This window comes from Leptosomus discolor, chromosome 7 (assembly GCF_034619465.1).
Source record: "Leptosomus discolor isolate bLepDis1 chromosome 7, bLepDis1.hap2, whole genome shotgun sequence".
Classification (NCBI taxonomy): domain Eukaryota; kingdom Metazoa; phylum Chordata; class Aves; order Leptosomiformes; family Leptosomidae; genus Leptosomus; species Leptosomus discolor.
In genome coordinates, this window is record NC_141397.1 from 6,698,981 (window position 1) to 6,726,935 (window position 27,955).

Here is a 27,955-nt window from a genome sequence, read left to right on the forward strand (position 1 = left end):
TCAGAGTAACACCTTTCAGACTGAATGTAAGCAGCACTGATGTTAACCTAACTGGGGAAACAGATTTAGAGTCTCAAAACTAAGACAAAAGAAAGCTTTTGGTTCTTGGAATTTGGCTAACTTCAATGGATTTTCCTTAATTAACATATACAGGGTTTATCCCCCCCCCCTCGCCCCTCCTCCACACTTTGTCGAAAAAGATTAACTGATTTTTTTACTGAAGAATAGTGATAAGGCAGGCAGATTTAACAAAAAGCAGTAAGAATCTGCAAAGCCACCCCTGCCTCCCAGAAAACATATTTCTCTCAAAATTCTTCCACTGAAAAGTGTAATAACTACAGATGCACACACTTTATTGTAATTATAGCATTAATATGTACAACTTAGAGGAAATACACATGTATAGGAGATAATCACTCTTTGAAAGTCACATGCTAAGATTTCAGTATATTTCGTATTGTGAACATAACTGTTAGGATTTTAATTTAGCCTGCTATACTAAAATAACTTCAGAAAATAATATTGAGAAACCTTCTTCATCTTTGGGAGAAGTGCAGACTAGATCACGACAGACTTCTTTTTCCATTTCAACTTCAACCTCAAAAAATGTATCTACAAGTTCCTCAGCTTGGTCTACACAAAAGAAAATAAAGAGAAACATACATTTTTATAAAGATTAGCAACTGGAGAATAAACTTGAATTACAAAATAAAGCTAACTATTTCCCACATGTAAGATACCTGCTTACTCGGACACAAACCAAAAAACATTTAAGTAGTTACCTTTCATCTGATCACCTTTCTCTGCTATTCTTTGCTGAGCTTTTCTAAAAACTCGAAGATGAGTGCCAAAGTCATCGACAAGTCGTGTAGTGAAATAAGGCTGCCAGTCTGTCTCCTTTGACCTATCAGAAAAGGACATCCATGACAACGGATTATTTTATCCTTAACACAAAGAACAATAATAAATTTCTACTTCTTCCTCCCTGCCAAGAACCAAACTGATAGTACACACAGAAAAGCAAAGAAATAAATCAGTCTCCTAACTGCCTATCCCCTGAAAACAAATCAAATACTGCAAAACACCACTCTTGCACCATATTAATATTTATGCTTCAATTACTTTAAAGTCAACATTAGTATTTGGAATAGTATTCTGATTCATGACATTGTGAAATATCCTGATATAAACAGTCTACAACCTAGAAATAAAATACTCCCCAGGTCTCTCAGCCATGGTTTCTATCATTTGGGAAGGTACCTCAACAAATTAATTTTCTGCTGAATTTGCAGTATACGCCTGAGTGAAAAAACACACGGTTCACTTGAAATTATAGGCAACCTAATATTATCAACAATTGATTCCACAGCTTATATGAGAGGTAATTAGAGTGTATCTCCAACAACGCACACAGGTTAGTGTCAGAAACTACTCTTAGATTTGCATAAAACTATTTCCTTAGTGGTATAAAAAAGATGCAGACGGATTCTTATGATGTCCATGCCTTACCAGCCAAACTGAGAAGGCACTTGTGCATTATAGGTTTAGCGAAGTTGATGTTTATTCAACATTAATGAATGTTGAATGAATGAACTCAACAAAACGAATGTTTATTCAACATTATGTTAGTAAAGGCTTTTACTCTGCATTTCAGAGTAAAATTTCACTACCTGAGTTCTCTCAGATATCTACAATCCCTCTATAACACCTCCTCTCCTGTGTTTGTTCCCTCACCTCATTCCTCCCTCAAAGAGAGAGAAAGGGATAAGGAAGTCTGGAAGAGAGGGCAGCCTACTGCAAAATCTACATGTGGAAACAAGAAGCAGAGCTGCCTCAAAGGGCAGTCAAGCAAAGCTGTCAATAATCCAGATGCACCGTCCGCACCACTCGTACAAAAGCACTAGGTGGCAGCCTCACATCAGCCTCCCAAATGTGCAGCTCTCGAGTCAAAAAAAACCCAACCAACCAGCCGGCTGTATTCATTCTCTCCAGAAGCTCACAGGGTATCTGAAATTAGAGACGATGGTACTGATCTAAGACTGCTACAGCTATATCCAACTACAGTCATTATTCAACACACCAGATCATTTTCTCTTAATAACAGCAACTGGTGCAGCCCTGTGAAACCAATTTGATGTGTACAGAAGAACAACTCCACAGGAGTGGTGGCTATTTTTGAGGTGTAGTACTGAAGAAAAAAAAAATAAATTTGCTCTAACTTGACCTGCTTTTACACAAACCCAGTGCCTGATACTGTTCAAAGAAGTGACTTCGCCAAACAGACAAAACCACTGAAGCTGGGTAGCCAGATCCATCTCAGGTAAGCACGGGATTGCTTGCTGTAACGTACAGTATAGTTAGCCTGTTGCTCATTATCTCCAACACTGTTCCCTAGGATTTCCCTTACGTCACAGTAAGAAAGGTTTTATTATAATGAATTTGTCCTAACATTAAACCTAGCTCTCCATCTTCCACCTTTCTTGCCAGAAAAGCACACTGGCCTACATTTTCAAGTCAATAGAGGGAGAGGATAACACCACCTCAAAATTGCCAAGAAGTTTATTATATTTAGGTGACCCACAACCTCTTCTGAAGAGGAAACAGACAGCAGTCCCCAGTGGGATGAAAACCTGATATCATTACTTAACGCAGAAGTACATGGATATAAAGGTATGTGGTACCCGGGCTGAGAAATCAGCCATACTAAAGAAGATAAATAATTTCCGGGACACATTCCTTGACTTCCTGCTACTTGATTAAGCAACAGCAGTAAAAACCTGGAACAATTAACAAACTATCCGTTTGTTCTGAACCAACCCTATCTAAAAAAAATGATTTATATATGTGACAATTTCATTCCCCAGATTACCATTCCTTTAAGAATACTCATAGTTCTTGCATATTGAAGAGCAATACCACTTTTAAAAGTTATCTGAGCTGATACAGATGTTCAAATCAAAGGCTTTCAGATTGACTTACCTTGGGAATAGCCCTGCTGTTTATATGAAACAGACCTGTATATAAAAAGGTGATGACTCATGCAACTCAATGCTTAAGTTGCAGAAAAAAAACCCTCTATCTATTAATTTTAGCCATTAATCTAGATTTTGAAAAGGCCATTTTGCAAAAGACCATGACTACAAACATCATCTCTATTCACTCCTTATGGGATCAGCAAAAGACTGAAGTTTTTAGATTATGATCTTAAAATTTTACATGCTCTTTCTGTAAAATGCACTGAACTACAACAGATAAACTTGTTCATTTATCTACCATACAACCCACAGAGGTATTTGTCCACTCACTTAGCCAATGTATTGATGTAAATACAAATAATCCTACCTGGCAGAAAACTGAACAAGTGCATACTGAAGAGCCTGCCTGACTTCCAGAAGAAACGATTCATCATCACTTAGTGTGTAATACCAATACTGCACATAGTCTCTCAGGGAAAACTGGATTACCTGAAATCAGAAAGGACAAAATGAAGATGAACTAATGAACAAAAGACACAAAATACACAATAACTTTTTGTGCCTGAATGCAACAGCAGTCATCTTAAAACGTTAACATAGTGAACCATTATGAAATTGTGAGTGAAACAATACAACTCACACACTGAAACCTCTTTTTCATATCAGGTTGCATGCATTCGTCACCACTATGCTGACAGAAAATAGACTCAAATATTGCCCGATATCCTGGCACATCCTCAACGTTCTTCCACTTACCACTCTCAAGTATGATGAAATTTCTCAACTTCTATTTGTCTGTCAACTACTTATATATTGTATAGTCGATACTTGCAAAAATAAAAATATGTTAAATAGTTGTGGTTAGAACTTACTTGTTGCAAAGGCTCATCAATTATATTTGCACCCGTCAGTCTTCTGTCAATCTTAATAGGTCTGGCTTCCCGTTTCATTTCTTCTATGCACTTGAAAGAGATTAGGAAATGTAACTTTGCAGGTTTATGATACACGTATACTTCCAGTAATGACTTTATACAACATTTTCCCTATTATTATAATGTACAGAGTAGGTAAGAAACAGCATCGTAGAATGGTTTGGGTTGGAAGGGACCATCGAAGGCCATCTAGTCCAACCCCCCTGCAGCAAGCCAGGACATCTTTAGCTGGATCAGGTTGCTCAGAGCCCTGTCCAACCTGACCTTGAGTGTTTCCAGAAATGGGGCATCTGCCACCTCTCTGGGCAACATCAGTACCTGTGTTTTTCACTATACAGTAAATAATGGTGAGGAACTAACTTGAAAACCTTCTTCCTGCTTACTGTAAAGGAGCAAGTTTGCTAAAATGCTACATCAGAAGGAAATAAAACTCAGCTACTGGCGGGGGGGCGCACGTCAGCAGCACAAGATAGTAAGAACCCAGTTCCATAGTTGACTATGAACTTCCCGTGCAACCTCAGGCAGGGAATTGTTCAGTTGAGTTGTTTTTTTCCCTTCAGTTCATTCCATAGGCCAGAAGAGAAATTACTCTATTGTACCATTGCTACTTGACAGATGAGTCTTTTAAAAATAATTGATGAGGGGGTAAAAAATTATTTTATAGGACTCGCAACTCAGAGCGGTTAACTCCAAGAATGACTTCAGAGCTGATTTTTGACAAGCGACATACTGAAAAAGAACACCCTTTATCAAAGCTTCTCTGAGTGGGCTAATACAGTGTCTTACTACAAACTTTAGATGAAATCTGCAATAAATCCCTTTATTTTCACAGAAATAACAATCCAACAACCTACCCTATTGTTAAAAAAAAAAATCAAGTTATTTTATTCTTTGATCTAGAGAGAAAGTTATGATTGTACCGGAAACACAGAAGAATTACCAAAAACCATAAACGACAAAATTATAAACCATTCGTCCAGTGTTTCTGTTCTATGTGGCTCTCCTCAAGTATCTCTCATTCAAACCAGCTAACAGTGAATGGTAGTGAAATACCTGAGGCTGGAAAACACTCCTCCTCCTATTTAACCAACCCTGTATCACAACACAAAAGTATTTCGTGGCAAAATTCTGTATATTTAAGTTTCAAGACAAGGGAACTTGTCAATGTTACTTTAATATGAATAAAAGTTGACTCACATTCAAACAATACTCCAGCTATATACCAACAAATTTGCGAAATATTTTTGTCTTTGACAGTATCAAAAATTCAGAATGGAATGATTAAATATTTGTACTAAACACGGCATAGTTCAAATTGCCAAGCAAAATTGTTAAAACAGAGTTTTGAGGTTTGAGGACTGCACAAATGACATTTGGAGAACATGGAAGAAAAAGCAGCCAGAAGAAAGAGAGGGGCACACAGAGAATACAAGGGGTAAAAAAATCTAATTGTTCATAGGCTCTTAGGATTCAGGTTTCAGTCTGGACTTCAGGAATTCATCTTGTCCAACCTCCTGCTCAAAGCAGAGCCAACTATGAGGTTAGAGCATTCTTTCATATTCTTCTTTATTCAGTGAAATGTTTATGTACATGCAGAATAATCTCATTTGCTTTTGGTATGTCTGAAGACTTCTAAAATTTAGATTATCTCTATTTCATCGCAGCTATAACAGCTGACTGTCAGTCTCACTTGGAAAGTATCGCCGGTTTTAAGCCTGGCCTCCCAGACACTGACTTAGAAGATAAAAGAAGGACCCAACTCACATGAAGAAAACTGCCCTATTTGACTGTCCCTTCACACACAGTATTATATGTATGACATACTCTACCAGTATTAAAATGTTAGTTAGGAAAAATGAGTGTCACTTGTTGTTAAATTTGACACCCGCTTACTTCATTTGAAGCCGGTAGTAGGTGCTTAGGAGGAACGTGGGACACGCACTCCACAAAGCATAAAGAAACCCAGGCTGCACAAGCACGTAACTGCAGGGACTAAGCAGACTTCAGGCTTTTGCTTCACTGCACTAACAGGTATTTTTGAAGTCCTTCCTTGAAACTATCCTAGCAAACTGTCAAATGTGACAAATGCCTCGTTTGGACAGTGCCCCTATTTCCCAAACCGCATAGTGGCGGTCACAGGCTTTCAGGAGTGCTCAAGGCACGGGGGATTTGCATGTCTGTATCAAATCCATAACACAGCACGTGATCTACTGATTCAAACCAGAGATTCAGAGACTTGTCAGGGATCAAATGCGCAACTAGTACTTGTAAGTTATCACTGTTACCTTACAGCAACTTGGCAACATCATACCTAGCCTACAGGAACTCCTCGTCTTTTGGATGAAGCACAGGAGACATCAACTATGATAACAACTGAGCATTCCAGTTCGAGTTGGACTGAATCTATATTTTTTTTATTGAAAACAGCATTCCAGTTAACAGTTCAGAAGGCTCTAAACTTGCCTATCATTCAACATTATTTTAATATAAACCTGCAGACAATTATGTATCTTACAGAGCCAGGACACAATGGCATCATCAAGTACATTCCTGACATAAAAGTTATATAAAACGGACTTGCAAAAAGAGAAGCAAGTTTAATTCTAATTTTTAAACCTCCCTGTGTGTATGCAAACAAAAAAAAATAGCAGAAACTTATCTAATCTTTCATTAGACTTACATGATTGTTTTTTTCTTAAAGTGAGGCATTCATTATATATTCACTAATAAGTGTAAGTGGCAACCAAGGAAACCTATCAGCACCAAATCCTGTGTGGTAACTTAAGACTCTGGTACATTCTATCCACTACTTCCATCCACAATTTTGGTGCTCTGAATTACAACCGATTTCTTTAAAATCAAGCATTTGAACACTCATCTTGGCATTAAAAAAAAAAAAAGACCCAACAAATAACAAAACCCCCTCAAAACAATTGATAAAAACTCTTGACTGCCTCTGGGGAAAATAGCTTCTTATAAAGAAACTGTATCATCAGATCACTTCTCAGAATACAGTATCACAAAATAATTTCATATTTAGGTGGATTCAGTTTGTACTTGGTTCATGGAAGAAGTATAGCCTATACACCAGCCACTTGAAAGAATATTCATTGTTCAAGACCACTTAGGGCCACAATGGTTTTAAACATGAAAACAATTTCAAGTTAAAAATACCACTTTTCAATAAAAATAAGTCAGCAGGAATTTAATACAGAAATGGCAAACAGGAACCCCAAGCAAACCACACATTTGGTTTTGGTTAGGGGTCATCTCTTCTTGCACTGCTTCTAAAAAGCTCAGCTAAACTATCATTGGGTAAGCCAGCTAAAAATAAATACCTTGGTACTACAAAACTTAAATCCAGAGATTAGTCAAGACAGGTCAGTTGAGAAAAGCAATGTGTCAATAACCCATAGCCAAATCAGAATCCACACCCAATTCAAACTACGGAATTTGCAAAGGTTATACAAAAAAACCCCACAACCTTTTGTTCTTTTATAAAGCAAGCAGAGCATACATATGTACTGAGCCCAAAAAAGTAGTAGTAATGTAAAAAAGTTTCAGTGATGCAGGGGCAATTTAAAAGACAGAAAAACTTCTTGCAAATCTGGTCACAAAATGAGACACAAGCAACACTCTACAACCCATATAATAAGCACCAAAGGCTATACAGCACCAAGAACCTCAGTCCCCTAAAATGAGGTTTCATTAACAGAACAGAATCATTAGTTGATGGCTGACTTGCCCTTTTTCAGCCTTAAACATTTATTTTTCATTTGGACCAGTGACATACCTATATTCTAAACAAAGTAAAGTACCAGATTTAATCGCAACAGATTCAAAGACTTCAGCGAAAAGGCCACTTACCAACCGAGCTATGACCCAGTCACAAAAGAAGTTCCACAATTAAAAAACATATTGCTGAATCACAAAATAAACTTGTTTGTGCCACTGATAGGGAAGTTGAACACACACCCCCTTTCATAGACAACGTGAAGCGTAGTGACCCGACAGCTAAGACAGGGCAGGCCGTTTCAGTCAAAACAGTTGTGAGATTAAATGTAACATAACTAACAATCTTTGGGTTAAAGTGTTTTCTCTACACAAACGGGTTAGGCCAAGATGTATCTAAACTTCTGAGCTGCCGAGCAAGAGGTATTGGTTCATAAACCAGGAATTCCTAGAATTCTACCTCTTGGCTATTAGGAATTTATTCTGTTCTAAACAGATATAGATTTATCCAATTAGGAACCCTGCATTTAGGTCCACCAACCAAAATGATGTGTCTGTTAAAAATTCAAAAGAAAGGACAAGAGCTGAAAAGCAGATCCCACTGCTGCTCCACGTTTATCTATGCATTTCCAGGATTTATGCTTGGTCTTAAAGACAGCCAAAGTTAACAACTTCTACAACCCTGAAGTACTGTAAATCTAGACTTTATTACAGTTTAATCTTCTTAGTTAGGCAAGCAACTTTTCAACCACAAACAATCAAAAGAATCACAACTGGAAAGACTACAGATCCAGTGATGGAATAATCCCAAACAGCCATGACGATCTTGCAAGAAAAAGCTAGAAGGAGCTACCATGCTCACCAAAAAAACCCAACACACACAAGTAGCCTAGGAAGGAACTGTTTAGCAATTCCCTCACAGATACGAGCCAGTTACATCTTACTCATTCCCCATAATGAAGCCAGAAACAATACTTGAAAGAAACTTTCCAGAAATGCTTAAAGCGCCTGTATTTCAAAAAGGAAAACTCTTGCATTTCATTTGCACACTGCAGCTGACTCTAAACACAAAAGCAGGCTCTTTTACCTTGGGAAATGGGTACAGCTCCTAGATTAAAACTGATGGTTAGTGTCATTCTAATTTTCAAAGTTATAAAAATCTGATCTAGAAGTTAAGACCAGTAAATTCTCCTTACCTTAGGGATCCCAACTGATGTACAAGGAAGAAATGAATGTTCACACTGCTCAAGGTATTTTTCTGAGTTGCTTTTTCCAAATAAAAGAGTAACCACAAAACCCCTAAAATGAAGAAAGAAAGATCAGCAAGAACAGTCATCTTTTCCCCATCTAGAAAATATTTCATAGCAAGTTTCAAAATGACAATACTTGACAATTCTCACTGTTCACTCTCCTAATACAATGCTCTTCCACAGTGTAGCGTGCTGCTCAAAGTAACGGACACAACGCTAAGTATGAAGTTTCCCACTCTTGTATTATCAGTCTTGATATATTCTCCTCACATAGCAGATCTATATAGCACAGCCTATACTGCACAGCCTGCTGCATGAGAAGAACGAGTGATGGCCTGCTACCGATGCTTACCAACATTAGTACATGGAAAGAGGGGCACACACATAAGCTGCTCTGGTTGTATTTATACAAAGATTCTTTCGCTTCAAGACTATGAAGAAATAAACTCCTTGGAGGCACATTTAGGCCACTGCATTGTGGCATAAGCCAAAAAAACACAGACCAGGAAGAAACCGATGTAGTAAGTCTACTAAGCAATTACCGATTGCATATGTTTACAGAAGAAGTGAGAAAAATTTTCTACTCAGAACTTATTTTAAGCTGCAAAGAAAAAAAGAAATAGTCCTGCCAGGTTGCCTAAGAACAGAGTCAAGGAAAAAGTCTAGAGGATAATTCAAGTCAAACACAAGGTGCTGGGCTTTTTGGGGGTTGTGAGGTTTCTGGGGTGTTGGCTTTTTTCAGCTTTTTCTGTTATTGTTTTGGTTTTAATTAATCCAGCATATAGAATCTAAATAAATGAACTCCACTTATTTTGAAAGAATGTTAGACCAGAAATTCATTATCTTCTTCTCTCACAGTTCTACAATGACATTTAAATTATGACTTATAGTTAAGCAGGACAGCAGTTAATTTTATTATTGTTTTCTTTATGATATAATGAAGGCCTAAGGGAAAAAGCAACCATTACAGAAAGTTCAACACTGCTGCAACAGCAATAATGTATTTACAGCTTATGACACTAGGGCACAAAACCCCATAAAGATAAGGCTGGTTTTACTAAGAAATAGATGAAAACTTAACAGTTGTGCCAATTATAGCATAATCAAAGTATGTAGCTGTTGAAAAGTCAAGCATTAAAAAAAAAAAAAGAGAGAATATGAAGTCAGCGCTGCCCAGACTAGCCTTGGGATGGCTAAACATGCGTAGCTTTTTTACAGGAATTTCAAAGCATACAATTTAAAGACCAGCTGACCATCATTTGTGACCACAACAACTCAGTTATTCCAGGCTTGGAATGTGCTGAAATACTGCATTCTTTTAATATAGATTGCCGTTGATACACGATACTCTTACTTACATGACTAGAATAAAATTCCTAACCAAGGTAAAACATGCCATCTGAAGGTTTTAATTCCCAAAGTGGGAACCATCTCTAAGTACTCCAGAGTAATTCAGAAGCAGGGAGGTGGTTGCTCATACCTGAACAACTCAGGACATACACACACACAAAAAAGCTACACAATATTATCAGTAATTTGAGATTACAAAAGAAACTTTCATTTGATATTCTGATTCCTTACAGCCATCTCTACCTGCCAGCCACACGTACTTTCTACACACAAGAACAAAGAAGCAGGTCTGATCCCTCTTCTGCTCCCCATAACCACAACACCAATGATGCCAGCAGCACCATAATTCAGTTCAAGGAAAAAAACCTACTTAGAAAAATCCCAATATTAGTTTTACTATACTTAAAAGTTAACTAATGTTTTGGTTTGTAGGGGTGTGTGTTTTGTTGCTTTTTTTAATTATTGAAAAGTTTAGGTTTTCTTTTTATTATCTACCACTTTTCTATTAGAAATCTCTATCTTCTAGAAAAAACATTATACCCAAAACATTTTTTCAGCCTAAAAGCAGTTTTAGCTTTAAACGTGTATCAGTAACTTGGGGAGGAGGGGAGGGAAGGCAAGGAGGGGAGAGGTGCTTCTCTTATTCAAAGGGACTGAAGCTTTGGAAATAATTAGCTATAGATTATACATCTGTTTTCTCTCAAGTGCCATGACTCTCTTGAATTTAATGACTCATTCAAAAATACTAATATGATACCAATATAGTTCAAATATACGCTCATCTTAGACACCTTTAAGTATATGCATTTTTAAGATAGAAATGCTAGGAGCTTCTGCCTCTATAGCAGAAATTAATATATTTTACTCCCTAATTTAAAATGTTGTGTGCATTAGAGAAGGATACACAGCCTGGCCACACAGCGTGTCTATTAGGTAAGCATTTATACTAGAAGTTTCTAGTCAGCTAATTGATCAGGAGGATATTCAATACAGTAAATGAAAAATCATTTTAGTCTTCTCTAAATGAACAGAGCAGAAAAAGGAAGAGATGGTATTTTACTTAAATTTTTGTTGTTAAGTTTTTCCAAAGATATTGAAAGGCCAGCTTTTCACAGGGACAGATTAACAACATAACAAAGGTGAAAGACAGGAAAATGAAGACTAACTACAGATTTATCATTTTCCCTTCAAGTCTGGAAAGCAGCAGCCTCAGCTGAATGCTTTGTGAAAGCCAAAAAGCAGCTTCAGAACCGTTCCCGATTTGGTCAGCAGTTAGAATCATCAATGTAGGCAGCCAGTCACATACCTATGGATGTGATTAAGTACCAATAATCACGTTTTTTTGAGGAGAGAGGAAACTCCTGTAAGTGGCAAAGCAATTGATGGTCCAAGAAATTTCAATTCTCACAGCCGCAACTCGCAATGTTTTTATTTTACTTCATTCGGGTTAAAAGGGGGAAGGAGAAAGAGTAAGGTAAGAACCATTCATACTACAAGAAAAGGCAGAAGGTAAAAGAGAGGCCCAGTACTCAGGTCAAGAGCTTGCACCAATACTTGAAGCAGAGGCTAAAAACATTTCATGAAGATAACACCTTGTAATAGTCTTGGCTACACAGGTTAAAGAAACAGTATCTATCCTTGGCCTCCCGCTTTTGGTGGAAAAATCTCTGTTCCCTAAGCGATAACTCACTAGATCCTGATGAGGGATGTACTAAAACCCAAACCAGGTAACATTTTATAAATCAGTCTTGAAACGAGACAAAATGGAACAAGGGTAACTTTTCATTTAGAACTTTTATCCTCACAGTTAGAAGTAAATCAAAAAGCAATAATTAGATAGCATGTAACAGAAGTGAAACACTATAAACAGATCGATGATGTTGGTTCAGCTATGGCATCACCACTGTTTTCCTTCACAATTCGCTGGCGTGTAATTTAAATGCCTAGGTCAATGCTAAGAACACAACCAGCTACAATTCAACGTTTTCTTTTGTTTAAACTGCAAAATGGGACAGAAATGGACTCCCAGCTAATGGAAGTCAGAAGCCTTTGAAGGCCAGTGTTCTTGAGCAAGTATAACAAGTTACAAAACTGCATGACAAGTTGGATAAGAACTCCAAGATTCAGCATAAAATTCTACCATAATAATCCTTGTCCAAAATCGTTATTTTGCTCCAGAAAAGGGTATGGTAAATATTAGAGACACTACTATAACCGTGAACCAAAATTAGATTTTTATTTTCTAAATTTATATAAATCATGTTATGATATATAATTGCTAATCATAAGTGAAAAAGTTACTTCATAACATTGATTTCTGAGAAACATGACCAAGTATTTTGCATAACTTCACAGGAATTAATTAAAAAAGAAAAAGCAGGCAAGAATAATTTAGATATAAACCTACTTGACCTAGTTAGCACTCACGGTTCTGTATGCTGAATGTTAAAACCTGAAGTAGGTGTGTCACATTGAAAAAGATTAACTGTGTAAAAACGGGCCAGGCCACAGCCTTAGCCAAGATGATGTGTGTGTGGAAGTAATGAAGTAACGACGTTCTACTGGAAGTGCCGAGACGTCGTATCTCTCTACATAAACACGTAACAGGGAGATGGATCACATTCTACTTTGACAGAGTACCACAAAATGAGTTTATCTTTAAGATGATGTTTAGTGGTGTTGATAGAGCTAGGGCAAAGGTTGGGCTTGATGATCTTGGAGGTCTCTTCCAACCAAAGCTGCTCTATGATTCTACGATCAATGGGCACTGACTAGCTACAAAAATGAACCAAAGCAGCAGAAGAGTCACAGCAAAGAGACACCAGGGCAGACTTGAAGATGAGCGAGCTCTAGCACTAAAGGCAGTGTCACAGTGGGAAACTGCAGCTGACTTCAGACGTACTCCATGAGACTGCTTTGACTTTGGCTTTGAAAAGCCAAGGAACTCAAACTGAGTGAGAAGGAAGGATAAGCTTTTAAGAAATTATTACATCCCACTTCATTTTTCATACTGAAAATAGCAAGGAAGTAGTAATACAAAACAGTAAATGGACAAACTCTTGCCCTTTGGACGAACTCTTTGCCTTTTGCCCTGGGCAAACAGCCAGCAAAATATGTCAACCATACATGTATCAAGACTTAACAAAAGCATTTACTCAAAAGTTAGTTTCACTTAAACTAAATCCTCACTTTAGTAGACTGACTGTTCTGATTTCTCAGAGATGGCATTCCAAGTTTAATACAGCTAAAACCCAAGTGAGGCAGTTCTAACTCTAGCCACTAAATTCCATTACATTTTTTGATGAGACATACAGAAATACACATCCATTCTGTACTGTATCCAATAAGAAAGTTAAAAGAGTGTTTCAAAGGAAGGAAAAAAAATTAAAGATAGCCCAAAACACCCCACTAGAAGTCATGCAGGTCATGGACAGCCTAGAAATGTTACTGTCCTGCAGATTAGTCTTATGAAAGGGGAATATCCCACTAATACCTTTAGACAGCACTCAAAAGTTTTAATGGTTACAAGACCATTATTATATGGAATAATTATAATATAAGATGTCATAATGGTGCTACAAACTATTCAACATCACCTCTTTGCTCCCCTCCTGCCTATATAAATAAAGTATGAAGTGTCTACAGCTGTTGAACTGATCTACTTGTTCAAGATGCAGCATGATTTCCACGCACCCAGGAAAACATCCACTCACTTCCCTCGTGAATGAAGTATCTCAGGTAGGAAAATGAAATTGTGATAAGGGGGCATAATTCCCTAGTAAGTACCCGGGAAAAGAACCAATACTGTAATAGAGTATGAACTGAAGTTAACATTGGGTTTACGTGCCTATTTGTCCTCTAACACCTGTTATAAATAGTTACTCTTTTTTTTTTCCATCAGAAATCTCCTTTTTTTGCCTGGGCAAGGGTAGCATAGGTTACTACAAAATTACTTTTGTTAAAACTGAGATTTGAAGAAAAAAATTTTGCTCATAAAGATCTGCTCAAATGTGGAAATATTAAATTACACAGAAGCCACTTCAGATTTTTCAGAGCAAACTATTTGCTAACACACACATTAAAATTTTAATTTCAAAGTAAATTACACAAAACACGTAGTAGTATACTTACCCACCCACAAAGCAGAGGAAATAAAATGCAAAGTAAAATATAGCGAAGGGTCCAAAAGTTACTAGAAAAAGCACAAGGCCAAGACTTCCCCATCCCCATATGGAAAGACTGGTCTGTAAACAAGAACACATGGAAAAGGAATAATTAATAGGACATTCATACAACTTTAAGTCTCTTAATCAATATTTGTAGTTTCAACAAAGCTTGATACATTTTACCTAGATATGAAATAAGTTTTGCTTGATGAAATAAAAATGATCTTTTTTTAAAAGCATATTGCTATAAATTTATATTGTGAGCCAGTAATGCAGTTTAGCCAACATTAAGAGCATTTTACTTTCAAATATCATTACTCAGCTCTCACCCTTTAAAATGTCATTTCTTTTTCTTCTCTATTCTCACTTTGTGCACTTGTGTTTGAGATCCTTTTTATTCCCTTGCGAAATTCTCCACTACTTCCAAGAAAAGCGCAGGCTTTGTAACAGAACAGATGAATACAACCTCGTTTTCCACAACTGAATGCATCATTTTCCACAACCAAGAAACACTATTTCTTCCCTAGATCAAAGCAGTTGCAAGACCAAAAAAAAGCATCCCTTTCTCCAGTCAAGTTACAAATGGGTTAACAATTGCACCAAATATTTGGTACAAGTTTACCTTTACTCTTCAGTTTAAATAAAAGAAAGGGAAACTTAAGAAACCAATTGCAACCTCAATCAATTTTTACCACAGAAATTAAGAGCATTCAAGCAATTCTTTGAAATATCTAAATACATTTCTGTTTTAAAAACAGGAAATCTAATATATTAAAAAAAAAAAGAGAGAGATTACAGAATAACATTTTCTCCACACAGGCATTATTATCACGTTCCTAGAAGAGATCTGGCTTAGCAGGCAGGACTGACACTTCAGCAGTGGCAGGGAGACAAGGGCTGCTTGGAAAGCCCCCGGTGCAGCTAAAGTCACCCACAAGAGCATCTGCAGGACTGGTGGGATTTGGGGGCTGGTGTCTTGCATATAGCAGCAGGCAAAACTTCACTTGCACTGGCAGATTCATCAGGAGTACGAAAAAAGCAGCAAGATTCAGGTTATTGTGCCGATACAGGTTACAGTAGAAGTGCATCCATATACACATGCATACACACTTGATCTATCCACAGATGTGTGTATGTACATATACATACACACACATATACGCAGCGTAATTAAAAAGCAAGGTAACGAAAACCTGATTGAACTAAGCTACAATAGTTTTGGACCTTCACAATGCTGCAATGCAGTCAACAAAGATTATATAAATTTAATTCCATCTCGTCTCCAGTTCAATATGGAAAGCATGTTTCAGCCAAGTCCCAAGAGTGTGAAACCGATGATGACAAGTATTTATAGGCCACCAAAACTGTTCCAGCTCTACGGTTCTCAACTTTTCTTTTTTTGTTGTCTAATTTACGCCTTTCCTACCAGTGATCAAATGACACCCTGATGGGAACTCAGACAACTGCTATGTCAACAAATAACACTAAGGAAGTATTTAAATAAACTCGTCTTGCAGTTTGACATTTAGAAAACAAGCAGAGATCCAACACCATATTCACAGAGTGCCCTTTTTTAGCTTTTAATATGGAGAGGGGAAGCTTGCCTACAGCTCTTATTTCTCTAAAGGGACTGTTTAGATTTCATCTCTCCATCTTGGGCATGGGATTCAGAAAAATCAACTTCCTCACAAAAAAGTTCTAAAAACCCTATAAACAATGAAAAATAATATAAAATAAGGTTCCTACGTAAAGCAGCTTCAGTTTTTTCTGAGAGCAAGGCATTAGATTGCCCAAAAGCAAAATCATAGCCCTAAGGAGAGCGTGTTTCATAGATGTAAACTGTAATCATCAGAATAATTTAATTCTTCCTAGTTTATTAGAAGTTTAATGAACTAGTGAGACAAAACTCTATTTTCTTCCTAGTTAAAAGTTTCTTAGCAAGAGATGAAGAAGCTATAAGGCTTTTTTCTTGCTGTTTGAGGGCTAGAAAAAATTACTCATCTACATACTTTATATGTTTACTTCAAAGTGCTGCAATTAAAACACCGCATTGTTAAGTTATTCACTTCTCTTTAAGCTGAAGAAGTGCTTTACTAGATATTAACTGTACAATCCACACAGCTAAACTGCTGGAGATCAGTGCTACAATAAGTAAAAAAAAAAAATCTTGGCCACAGTTGAGTAGAAAAGTTTGTTGACTCATAATAAGCAAATGCAGTAGATAAACTGCTTGGAGGGTGGGGAGGAGAGAGAGACACCAATCTAAAAAAATCCTGGCAAACACAACAATTAACTAAGAAAGACACGAGCTCTCATTACACATCTACATTTCAATACACAAAGAAGATTCCTCATACTCATGCCCTCAGAAACACATTTAAAAACTTATGCAGAGAACTACAAGCAACAGGAAGATATGCATACAGATGATTACATTTAATTGTGGTCTTTTTTTGGTCAAAAAAATCAGTATGCTTAATGGCATTATTCAAAAAAGTTTAAGTTCTAAATATTGGATGAGCACTCTAAAAGACTTAACAAAACTTAATTAGATAGCAGGATGCATAGTCAGAGTTGGATGAATGCATAATTAACAAAGAAAGTTCTATAACTCTAACAAATAAAACAGTGACCTTTTGTCCTATGCTCTAGTTTTGCAGTTTGGCATATGGCTACAGAGATTCAAATCTCATTTGGTATTTTAATAGGATTCTTAAAACTCACGTAACTTGGTACACTGCAGTATGTGCAACAGATACTGGCCCAATTCTTGTATACTTTAGATGAGTGGTTTATAGTCTTACGGATTTCAAGAGATTCAAAGGGATCTAATCATCAGCATGGTTCCCTTTAGGCCGACTGTAAATAAAATTTCCCCCAACTTCACACTTCTTAAAGGTACTTCAGCAGTGTAACTCTCAGACAAAAATGAAAACTGTTTAAAGTTCCTTTAACACATCAAAGTCAACTACTACAAGAAAAGTAAGTCCAAACATTACACAAACATGACTCTGAAGCTGGACAGTATGGAACTAGCTCAGATATTTAAATTCAAACCCCACTACTTATTTCCAAAGAAGTTTTATTTCTATCAATTTTTTAGAAGACTCACAGATTTACTGAAGCTCTGCCTAGCCTTACTAAAGCTAACTGCAGGGTGAATGCTTGTCACTCTTGACAGAACAGGCCAGTCCTCCAAAGAGATGGTGTAACACCAGCATTGAAGTCACAGCTACCCAGACCCCTTAAAAGAAGCTGACATGCCCTATGCCGGGAGGGCAAACTTCCAAGCTGAACTGTCACAGGACTACTTACTGAATCTCAAGTAACCACCAGAGACAATTAACTAAATGCTAAGGAATATAGGCCTTAATCCTGGTGTAGGCACATGTGGGTATATACCACCTGCACACACACGTGCGCTCGCAGATAAAGGATCTTTATTCCAGAGCAACAACCACTCCATCTCATCAGTTTTAGCCGCTTCTGCTTACCAACTCTACAGATGCCCTGTGTTAGCCCCACCATCACTTCTTGTCTTTCAGGTCTAAGATCTTACAAAAAAAAAGAAAAAAAAACCCGACTTCTGCAGCGTTGCAGTGTATTAGCAAGGCCGTACACGCAAAGGGCTAATGTAGCACCCCAGTCACACGCAGTAATCTTCTTCCCACAGTATGGAATTGCTTTAGCAGAATCAGCTGCAATTGCAGTAAAGGGCTGCCTGCAAGTCCAAACAGCACACCGAAGACCCGATCAGGTGAGAGGAGGCACACTAAGGTGAATCCACATGAGCTTGATTCAGCTGTTACAGATAACAACACTAGCACCTCTCAGTGACACCTGCTTTTTTGTTTGTTTGGGTTTTTTTTTTTGGTTTGGGTTTTGGGGGGGGGGGGGTTGTGGGTTTTTTTTTGGTTTGGGGGTTTTTTAAACAAGGCTTTGTCCGTTGTTCCCACTGAATGTTTTTCCCCAGTATGCAGCCAACTACTAAAAGGAGTACATAAAGAACTTGCCTTCTTACACACACCTGCTTTTCCTTTCTTTGGCTTTTCCTTCCTAATTAATGCAGCATTTTGATGGTCCTAGTTGCACAGTGTTACGGCTAGCAGTGCTGAAGTAAGACTGACTATGCAACTTAACATGACCATTCACCCAGGAGCTTACGTAAACCCACAAGATTCATTGCTGAGAACAGTGTACTAAGGCCACAGACAGTCTTAAATCAACAGTTTAAGGGAAGAAAATTTCCACTGTAATTGAGCATGCGTGCAGTTATGCGTAATATAATTTACTAGTTACGAACTACCTAGACTATTTTGCAGACAAATCAACGGGAGCATGGCAAGGATTTAACATACCAACCACAACAGCAGTGATTTACTCCAGTAACAAACACAACTTACATCTTAGTATACTTTAAAGTAGCTTCCACAGCCTCCTTGTTCACTTAATCCAGCCGACAAGCTTTCACAGCTTTGCTTCTATCCCATCTTTAAGCAAAATCCTCAGCCTTGATACACCTTTCACTAAAATGTTTCATCAAGGTAACTAGAGGTTTGTCCTTTGGAGTTAAACTGCTGTCAAAAGTAGCTTGCAATTGGCAGGAAGACATGTAAGTGTTCCCAGCGTAGTGCAAAACCAGTGCTACTCCACAAGCCCCACCAACAGGTAGCCCTTTTCTCCCCGTCTTCCCCTTTGCCCCCAAACTGCAGACATAGGCTCTGGGCACCACCTTCCTCCCACTCCAGCCAGGAGCTCCTCTTCCAGGCTCTCTTCACAATTCCCCCACACGCTCATAACTGAGGTTCCAAGTTTAGAGATGGGGCGGGAGGAGAAAGAAAAAAGACAAGCTGGGCTCTGGAATCACCCGATTGTCAGTCTGAATGCTTCTGCAGAACACCACGAAGCCTTACAGCCGCAGCATCCCACAGGCCACACCACATCTGCAGACTGACCTTGGTGACTGTTTTCAAATTTAACAGTTGCAACAGAATACTTTGAACACAGAAAGCACAATGCCGTTTAAAAACGAAAATACACTTCTTTGCTCACAATTCTTTTAGCATGTATATCCAATCACATTTGTCCATTAATATTTTTTAAATGGCAGTAGCTGACCTGCCCCTAACTACACATTGATAAGCAAACTGTTCTTTGCCATTTGGGTAGTTTTGTGGTTTTTTTTTTTTTAATAGGATGTTTTGCCATATGTATTTAATGCCACCTCTGGGCTCACACTTAAAAATACTGTCAAGGATTGCACATACAGTAGGTGTCAAGTTTAATTTTGTTAATTCTACACATCTGCCTTTTAATTTGACTTCCATTTTGAGTGTAAATGAAACGTGTTCACATATAAACCTTTCTGTAATTAAGGTGAGTGTGATTTGTCGAGTGATTAAAAACACTATTTTAGGATTCAAATTACTGTCTCTTCACTAGCATGACAAGTAAAATTGGAAAGTATCAACTGGCGTGCCAATTTCATCTGTGGCAAAATTGTTATGTTACACTACTAGGAGAAATATTTAACAATTGTGAAACAAACCATTAACAACTTTGTAGTTCCATTCTCCTATCTGCCAAAGTTACAGCAATCGAGTGAAGGACATGTCAAGCAGGGTTTTGAAGAGAGTTCTGTCTATCCTTGTTTCCTAACATCACTAAAGGTCTCTTTTTAACCTCTTCCTTCTCAACATTTTGCCCTTTCCCTCCTTAGCCCAAAAAGGCAAGGCAAACCAAAATTCTCAATTCCATTCCCACTTCAGACTATGTAAAAATAATTGTAGTGAATCTTCACAACCTACTGCAGTATTCATGAGAAAACTCATGGAATGTTTTTTTTTTCTTAAAAGGAATTTTATATATTTTGCTTTTATTGTTCAAAGTTCAGACTTATTTTTTCACAAAGCAAGCTTAAAATACTAAAGTATATAAATAAAGGCTAATCATCTTTTAAATAAAAAAATTACAAAATTAATGTTCAGAGATAAGAAGTTAGGCCAATAAAGTTTCTTCTGGATAAATGCAGTTTTCCTGCTTCCCCCCGCCGCCTCGCTCCTGGTTACAGAGGCTGGAAACTCCCCCCTCCTTTGCTAAGCAAGAGTCCATCTGTCCCCTCTCTACCTCACCTCCTCCTCTTCCGCTCAGCGCACATTTTTGGATCTCAAATGGCTTAATTGGTTAACAGTAGGATTAATTCAAGTGCAATCACGTCTAATTGTATTTAGTTTGGATTTTCCTGCTGCTCCTCACACTGCATGGGACAGAAAAGCTTTAGGGGTCATTGCCCCCTGCCATCCCCCACAGCTACACAAGGTGCTCTACCAAAGCTCTTATGGACAGGCAGTAATTTTTCATCTATATTCTAAAACCACAATTACTGCACTGTTTGGACTATTCATGAAGCTCATTTTTAGAAGTACAAACCTTTAAATGAAAATAGATGCTAACATTTTCTTAAAGTACATAATATTACAGTACGTAACTAAAAAGTTTAATAGCTATTGTGCACATTAGCTCAATTTTGATATTTATCCAGAGAGCAACAAATTCCATTATTAAAATAAAACCTGCCTGTTTGCTATGTCAGAATATCACTATTAAAATAAAAATAGAAAAAATATGTTCCATATTTTGATACAATTGGTTCGTGTAATAAAACTGATGAAAAAAAGAACAGTCTTCTGATTAACACTGATAAATCTTCTACCAGAAACGATAAATATTTTCAACACCAAGCTTTCTTTTCAAGGGGCTGGGGGGGGGGGGGGAAGAAGTAAAATTCAGCCTGGAGTCAAAAGTCAAGATTATTTTTTTTCCTCTCACACCTGCCCTGCCAGCATTGCTGATCATAACATGAGATTAGGAAGTGGATTTTTTAATTTTAAACTGACCTTCATTTTTCTAACCTTTACTTCCAGCAGTAACAGCTGTTTTATTTTACAGCAGAACTATCAGCAAGGGACAGAAAGCCTCATTTCACACAACCTTATTTTGAAGTGGAATAAGTATTTATCTTACTACGAAAAACAAGAGATTACCTTGCAGACACACACATAATCTTTCTCATAACAAGTCTGCATTAAAACCCACTCTGAATCATATTCTAGTTTAAAAGGATATGAAGTTTTGGTCAAGTTTAGAAGAAGCACTTGAGCATCTCGGAGAAGAATGGGAAATAGGAGCCCAACTTCAAGCTACTTTCTTAAATATAGAAGTGAATACTCTCACTTTTTTTGAAAATACATTAAAAGTGATCCTTTTGCTTTGTAACAATCCATACTGACTTGTATCTACGCCAGTTTAGCCACGCAGACAGAAAACAGACAAAAAGGCTCAAAGCATTTTGGATCACCTTAGGCGACTGAAACAGGGCCAGGCTTACTGCTTGACAGGATCACCCAAGGTGATCTAAAGTGAGAAAGCAAAGTAATCCCTGTAACTCGAGCTTGAATTCAAGCCAATGAGATAATCTAGACTGTCCTATGTTCAGCCTCTGAATAAACAGATTACACCTATCTCAAGTTTTGCTAGTGCAAAACACTGGCAAAGGGGAGAAGCCCCCAGAATCTCTCAAATAAAAAAAGTCTGTTCTCCTCAATGGCTAAAAATAGTGAAGTCCAATGTTCTTCAGTCAAGAAACCGTCATGGCATACTTCATTTCTGATTACAGCTCAAGCAGCATTTTAAAACTTTTTACTTTCTTGCTAAACTGCAGCAAGGAGTTGTTCAGAAGTTCCTTTCACCAAGGTTTTCTTTCTTTCACTGCTGAAGAAACCTGATGCCACTAAACAAACTTAAAGAATCATCAACTTTGCTTCTAGAACAATTTCTGCTGCTTAAGATTCCCAACATCTACCTTGACAGAAATACATTAAATCCGTCTCTCTCCACAACAGTCAGATTGAGTAGGCCATCTCTTTATGCTCCACCTAATTAAAAACTTGGGGGCAGAGCCCAGGGGTACTGCAGGAACAGTCACACGGGACATGTTTTTAAAAAGGACTCTTCATACCTTCACAGCTATGCTTTTTGAGGGTAGAAAAGGGATGTCTTTAGTTTTACGCTCATGTTCCATGGTAGTGGTAACTGCAACTGAGCATCCTTTCTGCCAAGCAATAAGCAGCTGCCTAGTCCTTGAACTCAAATCTCTGCCCCATTTCTACCACTACCTAGTATCAGCTCACATTTACTAAGAAAATAGATATAAAGATTATTTACATATAAATAGGTTAGGACACAGTCTTCTGTTCAAAGGCAAGTCATTCTTGTCCACGATCTTTAGAGGAAAGACGAAAAAGATGACTTATAAGAGGTCTGATGAACAATGATTACTTTTCGTAAAATAAATCCATTCTATCTTCTATGCAGATACCACACAATTTCACAGCAGCTGCTGTGTGCAAAGTAGTTTGCACAATCCTAAATTGATAGAATTAGCTTAAAAGAAAGACACGACGATATAGCATCTACTTTAGGAAATTTCAGAAACTTCAAATAGTAACGGCCCAATAAAAACAGAATGAAGTGCAAGTGCTTTGTTTTTGCAAATGCAGAACTGTCAAAGACATGAAGGCATAAAATAAGATTCCATAAAATTACGAACATTTTCGAACTGTACACTGCAGCAGCAATTGTGCTTTTTTTTGCTTTTTCCTAAACAACTCATTACATGATACAGTAGACAATATCTTCGAATTTTATACTGAAAAAGGATAAAATTTATGTTTCTACCACTTGATGACTTGCTTAAAAGTATCTATAAGCAAAATAATTATTCTCAAGCAAACTCCTTAAAAACAGTAGTTTCTTCTAAAAAGACTGATAAACCATATGTTTCAACGACATATCTGCAGGATGTGTGTGATTTTTTGACTAAGAATTAAACTTACTATATGTGTTTTAATATATTTTACATACACATAAATATGTATATATACACACACGTATAAAAAAAATCCAATACTTAAGTTTACTGTAGAAAAATTTAGTCATTAACTTCCAATAATCTTTTAGTAACCTCATTTCCTCAGGCTATACAATTAGGCATCTGAGATTTTTGTTTAGTTCTTTAATCACTGGTAACACTGTATCTGCTATTTTCTACTTGCAGCATAATTTTCAGAGTCCTCTGAACAACATTATTATTCCACCAACTTTAAGATGAAACTCCCTTGCATGCAGTATAGTATTTTAATGTGGAGTTTTTTATTATTTTAAAAGTACGTACAACAATCTAAAAGCTCCCAAATAAGTAACACTCTTCACCCAGCAAAAGTTAGCAACATAATTTTAGAATATTTTTATCTGAGACTGGACTAAATATAGAGAGAGACTGTAATTGCCTTATTAGGTCAGGTTACAAATGTGAAAGAATACAAGTAGAAGAAGCTAATTCACATTATCTACCATAATTGCCAGAAGGAGTCCTCCAGTAACAGACATGCTCAAGAAGACTAAAAATTAATTTCCACCTTGTCCCTAGTGATCAAGGCTGTTGTCTCTAACTACAGTCAGCCACGTCACATATCTTTGTGGAATTATTTTGGTAAACGAAATCATGTGGTTAAAAGATCCCCATCCCTCTCCACCCATGAAAAAGTCTTTTTTTTTTTTTTTCTTTATTTAAAAGGAGAAAAGCTACGGACAACAACATAGGGCTCAGAAAGGAAAACCACCTTGAGTTTCTCAGCTGTAACGTGAAGTGGCACACTGACTACAGGCAGTGCTGCAACCCGTATTATGGAATCCAGAAAGCCAAAGCTCAACAGAAAGCCAATATAAATGATTTCTCAAGTTATACTGGCAGCTGAAGAAGATGTGCAAGGAGGAAGGTCCAGGCCAGCAAAGGAAGAAAATACATGCCAGTCAGTCTCACTTCAGTCCCCAAGAAGGCTGTGAGCAAACAAAATGGCTTTACCACACGCAAATCATGTCTGACCAACGCAATTGCTTTCTACGATGAGCCGACTGATGTCGAGGACAAGGAGGGGGGCTTGGATGTTGTGCACCTTTAGCAAGGCCTTTGACGCAACATCCCACAGCCTCCTTATCACAAAATTGGTGAGGTGTGGGCTGAGTAAGTAGACGATAAGGTGAGTGAAAAATTGTCCGGATTGCTGGATGCAGAGACACATGATTAGAGGTGCAAAGTTCAGCGGGCAGCCACTAAGTAGATGGGAACCTTCAAGTATCGATACGAGGACCGATGCCATCTAATCTCTTCATTAACGACCTAGGTGACAGGGCACAGTGCAGGCTCAGTAAGTCTGCGCAGAATACCAAACCGGGGTGAGCACTCAATATGCTGGAAGGTGAAGCTACTGTTCAGAGGGATCTCGACAGGCTACAGAAATGGGTGGGCAGGAACCTCATGGAATAACCCTGGGCCACAACACAGTCTGAGAGCCACCTCTCTGGGATGGAATTCTACAGAAAGGGACCCAGAGGTCCTGGTGGAGAGTAAGGTGAACGCAAGTCGCAGTGTGTCCTTGTAGCAAAGGCAGCCAACAGCATTCTACTCTGCATCAGCAAAAGTGTCACCAGCAGGTCCAGCAGAGTGATCCTTCTCTCTATTTGGACATGTACGATCACTCCTGGAGTCCCATGTCCAGTTTTGGTCTCCCCATTACAACACAAATCCATCTGGAAACCAATGTACAATATCCAATTCCACCACAAGGGATTCTGTGCCAAAACAAAAATACATCCATATACTGAAGCCACATACTGGCTACATTGGCCACCAAGGGAATGGTAGATCTAAAAAGTCTGTCGGTGCTTCCAAGTAATACTCTGACCCTCCTTTATGTGACTGGGAAGTAACACAACTTTTAAAAGCATTATCCCCCTCCTCTATCCCCTGGTGCTCACCTTTATCTTCAAAAATAAACAAGCAGGAACAGTAGCCTCCTACACACCTACCACCAACATAATAAAGGGCATCTACTACCTCAACACTGGAATCTGAAGAAAGAGCTACCAACATTATATTTGTTAATTTTAATACTTTGGGGAGTTGTTTCGTTCTTTCAATTCCAAGACCTCAACCAGTGCTAGCACCATGAATCCAGTTTCAGTTTGGACTCCTGCTTGCGATGATCATCCCTTTCCTAGATCTAATTTCTCTTCTCAAAAATTCATCGATGGTTTCCCAACTTTTTTTAAAAGTATATTGTGCTTTTTAACCAGCATTGTAACTAACAAACTACAAAATGAAATGGATGTAAAAATAGAGGTACCCGAAAGATCAGAGTATGCACGACAAATAAGCTGTTTTCAGTAGCCAAATAACAAACAGATCCCAAGTTGCAAATACAGTATATTTTTAAGAAACTTAACTTATATCGCTGACAGAACACTAGCACCTTCCTCTGAAGACTGTGATGTTACTTCACTGTTTCCTTCTTAAGTTTAAACTTGCTGCAGGTCAAGTGCCATAAGTTTTCTCCAGTTACAAAATACAGAAACTCTGATACAACTACCATCTCACTATAAATTCCCAGTAGTCTCCGAGAGTACATCTGAATTAAAAGGCCAAATTCCTACAAAGCATGCTTATTGGATGAAGACAAAATAACTGTGGAAACAGATGTTACACAAAATGACAAAAACCTCCACAAAGCTAGAGTAAGCCTCACAATTTCCAGTTCCTTGCAACTGTTTTTTCTGGACAGACTATCATCCAGTTGCATAAAATAAAGCAAGAAAAAAGAGATTAGTTAAGTGTCTCCAACTTACTCAGTAGTCCACAACACAGAAAGACTGCAACTCCTAAAAAAGTTATCTAAAAATCTCAACCATTGCCATTTGTTCAACAACATCAAGAACACAAAAGAAAACCAACCAAAGTGAGGTAGCTAACCTTACTCCTAACTTTTTCTGGAGGCACATATGCATTCAGAAGCCACAGAAAGAATGAGGACATCCCCTGCTTCCAAAAGGACAGGAATAATTTAGGATATTGATTCACTTTAGACCTAAACAGAAGGAAATGCAGGAAAGCACGATGCAGTTCCCTCACACCGGACCCGTTGATTGGGCAACTGCTCCTGTGTTCCCACCCTCATATCTCTCCTGAAGGCCGGTTCACCAAGACAAAGCAATTCCTCATGCACTTGTTGCTTAGCCGCTAGACCTGATACAAGAAGCAGCTTCTGTCTGGCAGGAGGGAGAAAACCTCTTTAGTAGCAGCCCAAACTAGATCCAGTTAAGCTGAACATGAAATGGCACTTTCAGTGTCTTTAATTCCTTTATGCATGTAGGGTATCTAAAGAAAAATATATGGCCAACCCAGTGACAGCAGCAGGAAAACTCAGTTAAATATATAAGGAAGGAAAATAAAGAGGAAGGAAACACATGAGAGCAACAAGTAATAAACAAAAGAACCACCATACAGACAGCAAGGTGGAAGCATTCATAGACTAATCCAGGCATACTATTCCACACAGCAGCGATGCAGCTACTTTGATCACTGGAAAACAGAAAAATGCTTTGCATAATGCATCAAAAGATAGAGAAGAAGATAACTAACAGTTATGGGCAAATCTCTAGAAATCCAGAGAGAAAAATTAAGAATAATACAAGCATAATGTTATATTGAGATTATTAAAACAGAAGAATAATTTCAAATACAAAAGAAGAGAGAGTAACATAAAGCACAATTGAAAGAAACAGTAATGGGCAATAGTAGACCATCATTAATTGGAGCATTCAATAAAGGAAAATACCCAATAAAGTAATGGAAGAGCTTAGAAACATGAAGTTTGCCTTTGGTCTCACTACTGCTAACTCGTAATCTTCTCAGGAATTCTATAAGAAGCTGTAGTAGGGCAACTGCCAACCGAAAGACACAAGACCAATACTATTTACAGTCCAGACCTTAAAACAGACACAAAGAAATAAATAAAGCTTATTTCAAAGTTTTAGTCACATATGCAAGTCAAATTAATGCAAGTATGAAGCACAAAAGAAAGCAGCATATAGTTGTAAGACCACAAAGCAAGGTGCTAGTACTAAATGCTTGTACACATCAAGTGAGAGTAAACTATGTTTAACAGAACTACTGCAGAGTATTCAAGTTAGAAAAAAATATTGACTGTGAAAAGGAAAACTGTGGAAGGAGTGAAAATTTCAAATAAAAGCTTATTTTCCTAGCCTAGCATTGTAAAGAATTATCTTCTTATCAAAACAATGAAAACTATATTCACACGAAGCAATTTTTTCCACAAGAACTTTAAAATTCTATATAAGCAATAAGCGACCGTAATAAGAAAATCCCATTTCATTATACGTGCCCTCAGATTAGATCTGTAATTGAGCCATTAAATCACAAGACTTTAAGATTTCTATAGTATATGATTTTACTGTACAAAGTTAATGACATTTCAATTCGTTAGCATTGAGATCAGAAATACTAATTTGCGTATATAAACTCTACAGAAGTATTTTTCTTCGAAGTATGTTAAAAGAGATTAGCTACCTCAACCAAGCGCAGATTTCATTAAAAATCAGCAAATCTATCAGTAATAAATATGCCAAGATATACT

At 37.6% G+C, this 27,955-nt stretch overlaps 1 protein-coding gene across 1 annotated transcript in view; it reads right to left on the reverse strand.

Moving 5' to 3' along the window:
- SNX13 (sorting nexin 13) overlaps nt 1-27,955 on the reverse strand; it is a 66,412-nt gene that overhangs the window by 31,451 nt on the left and 7,006 nt on the right. Inside the window, exons 2-7 of the mRNA XM_086467773.1 lie at nt 14,371-14,483; nt 8,836-8,938; nt 3,848-3,937; nt 3,343-3,464; nt 783-904; nt 532-633 (exon numbers count right to left, since the gene is read on the reverse strand). Of these exons, the coding sequence (XP_086323899.1) occupies nt 532-633; nt 783-904; nt 3,343-3,464; nt 3,848-3,925 (424 nt within the window). The 5' untranslated portion in view covers nt 3,926-3,937; nt 8,836-8,938; nt 14,371-14,483. The remainder of the gene's footprint in view (nt 1-531; nt 634-782; nt 905-3,342; nt 3,465-3,847; nt 3,938-8,835; nt 8,939-14,370; nt 14,484-27,955) is intronic.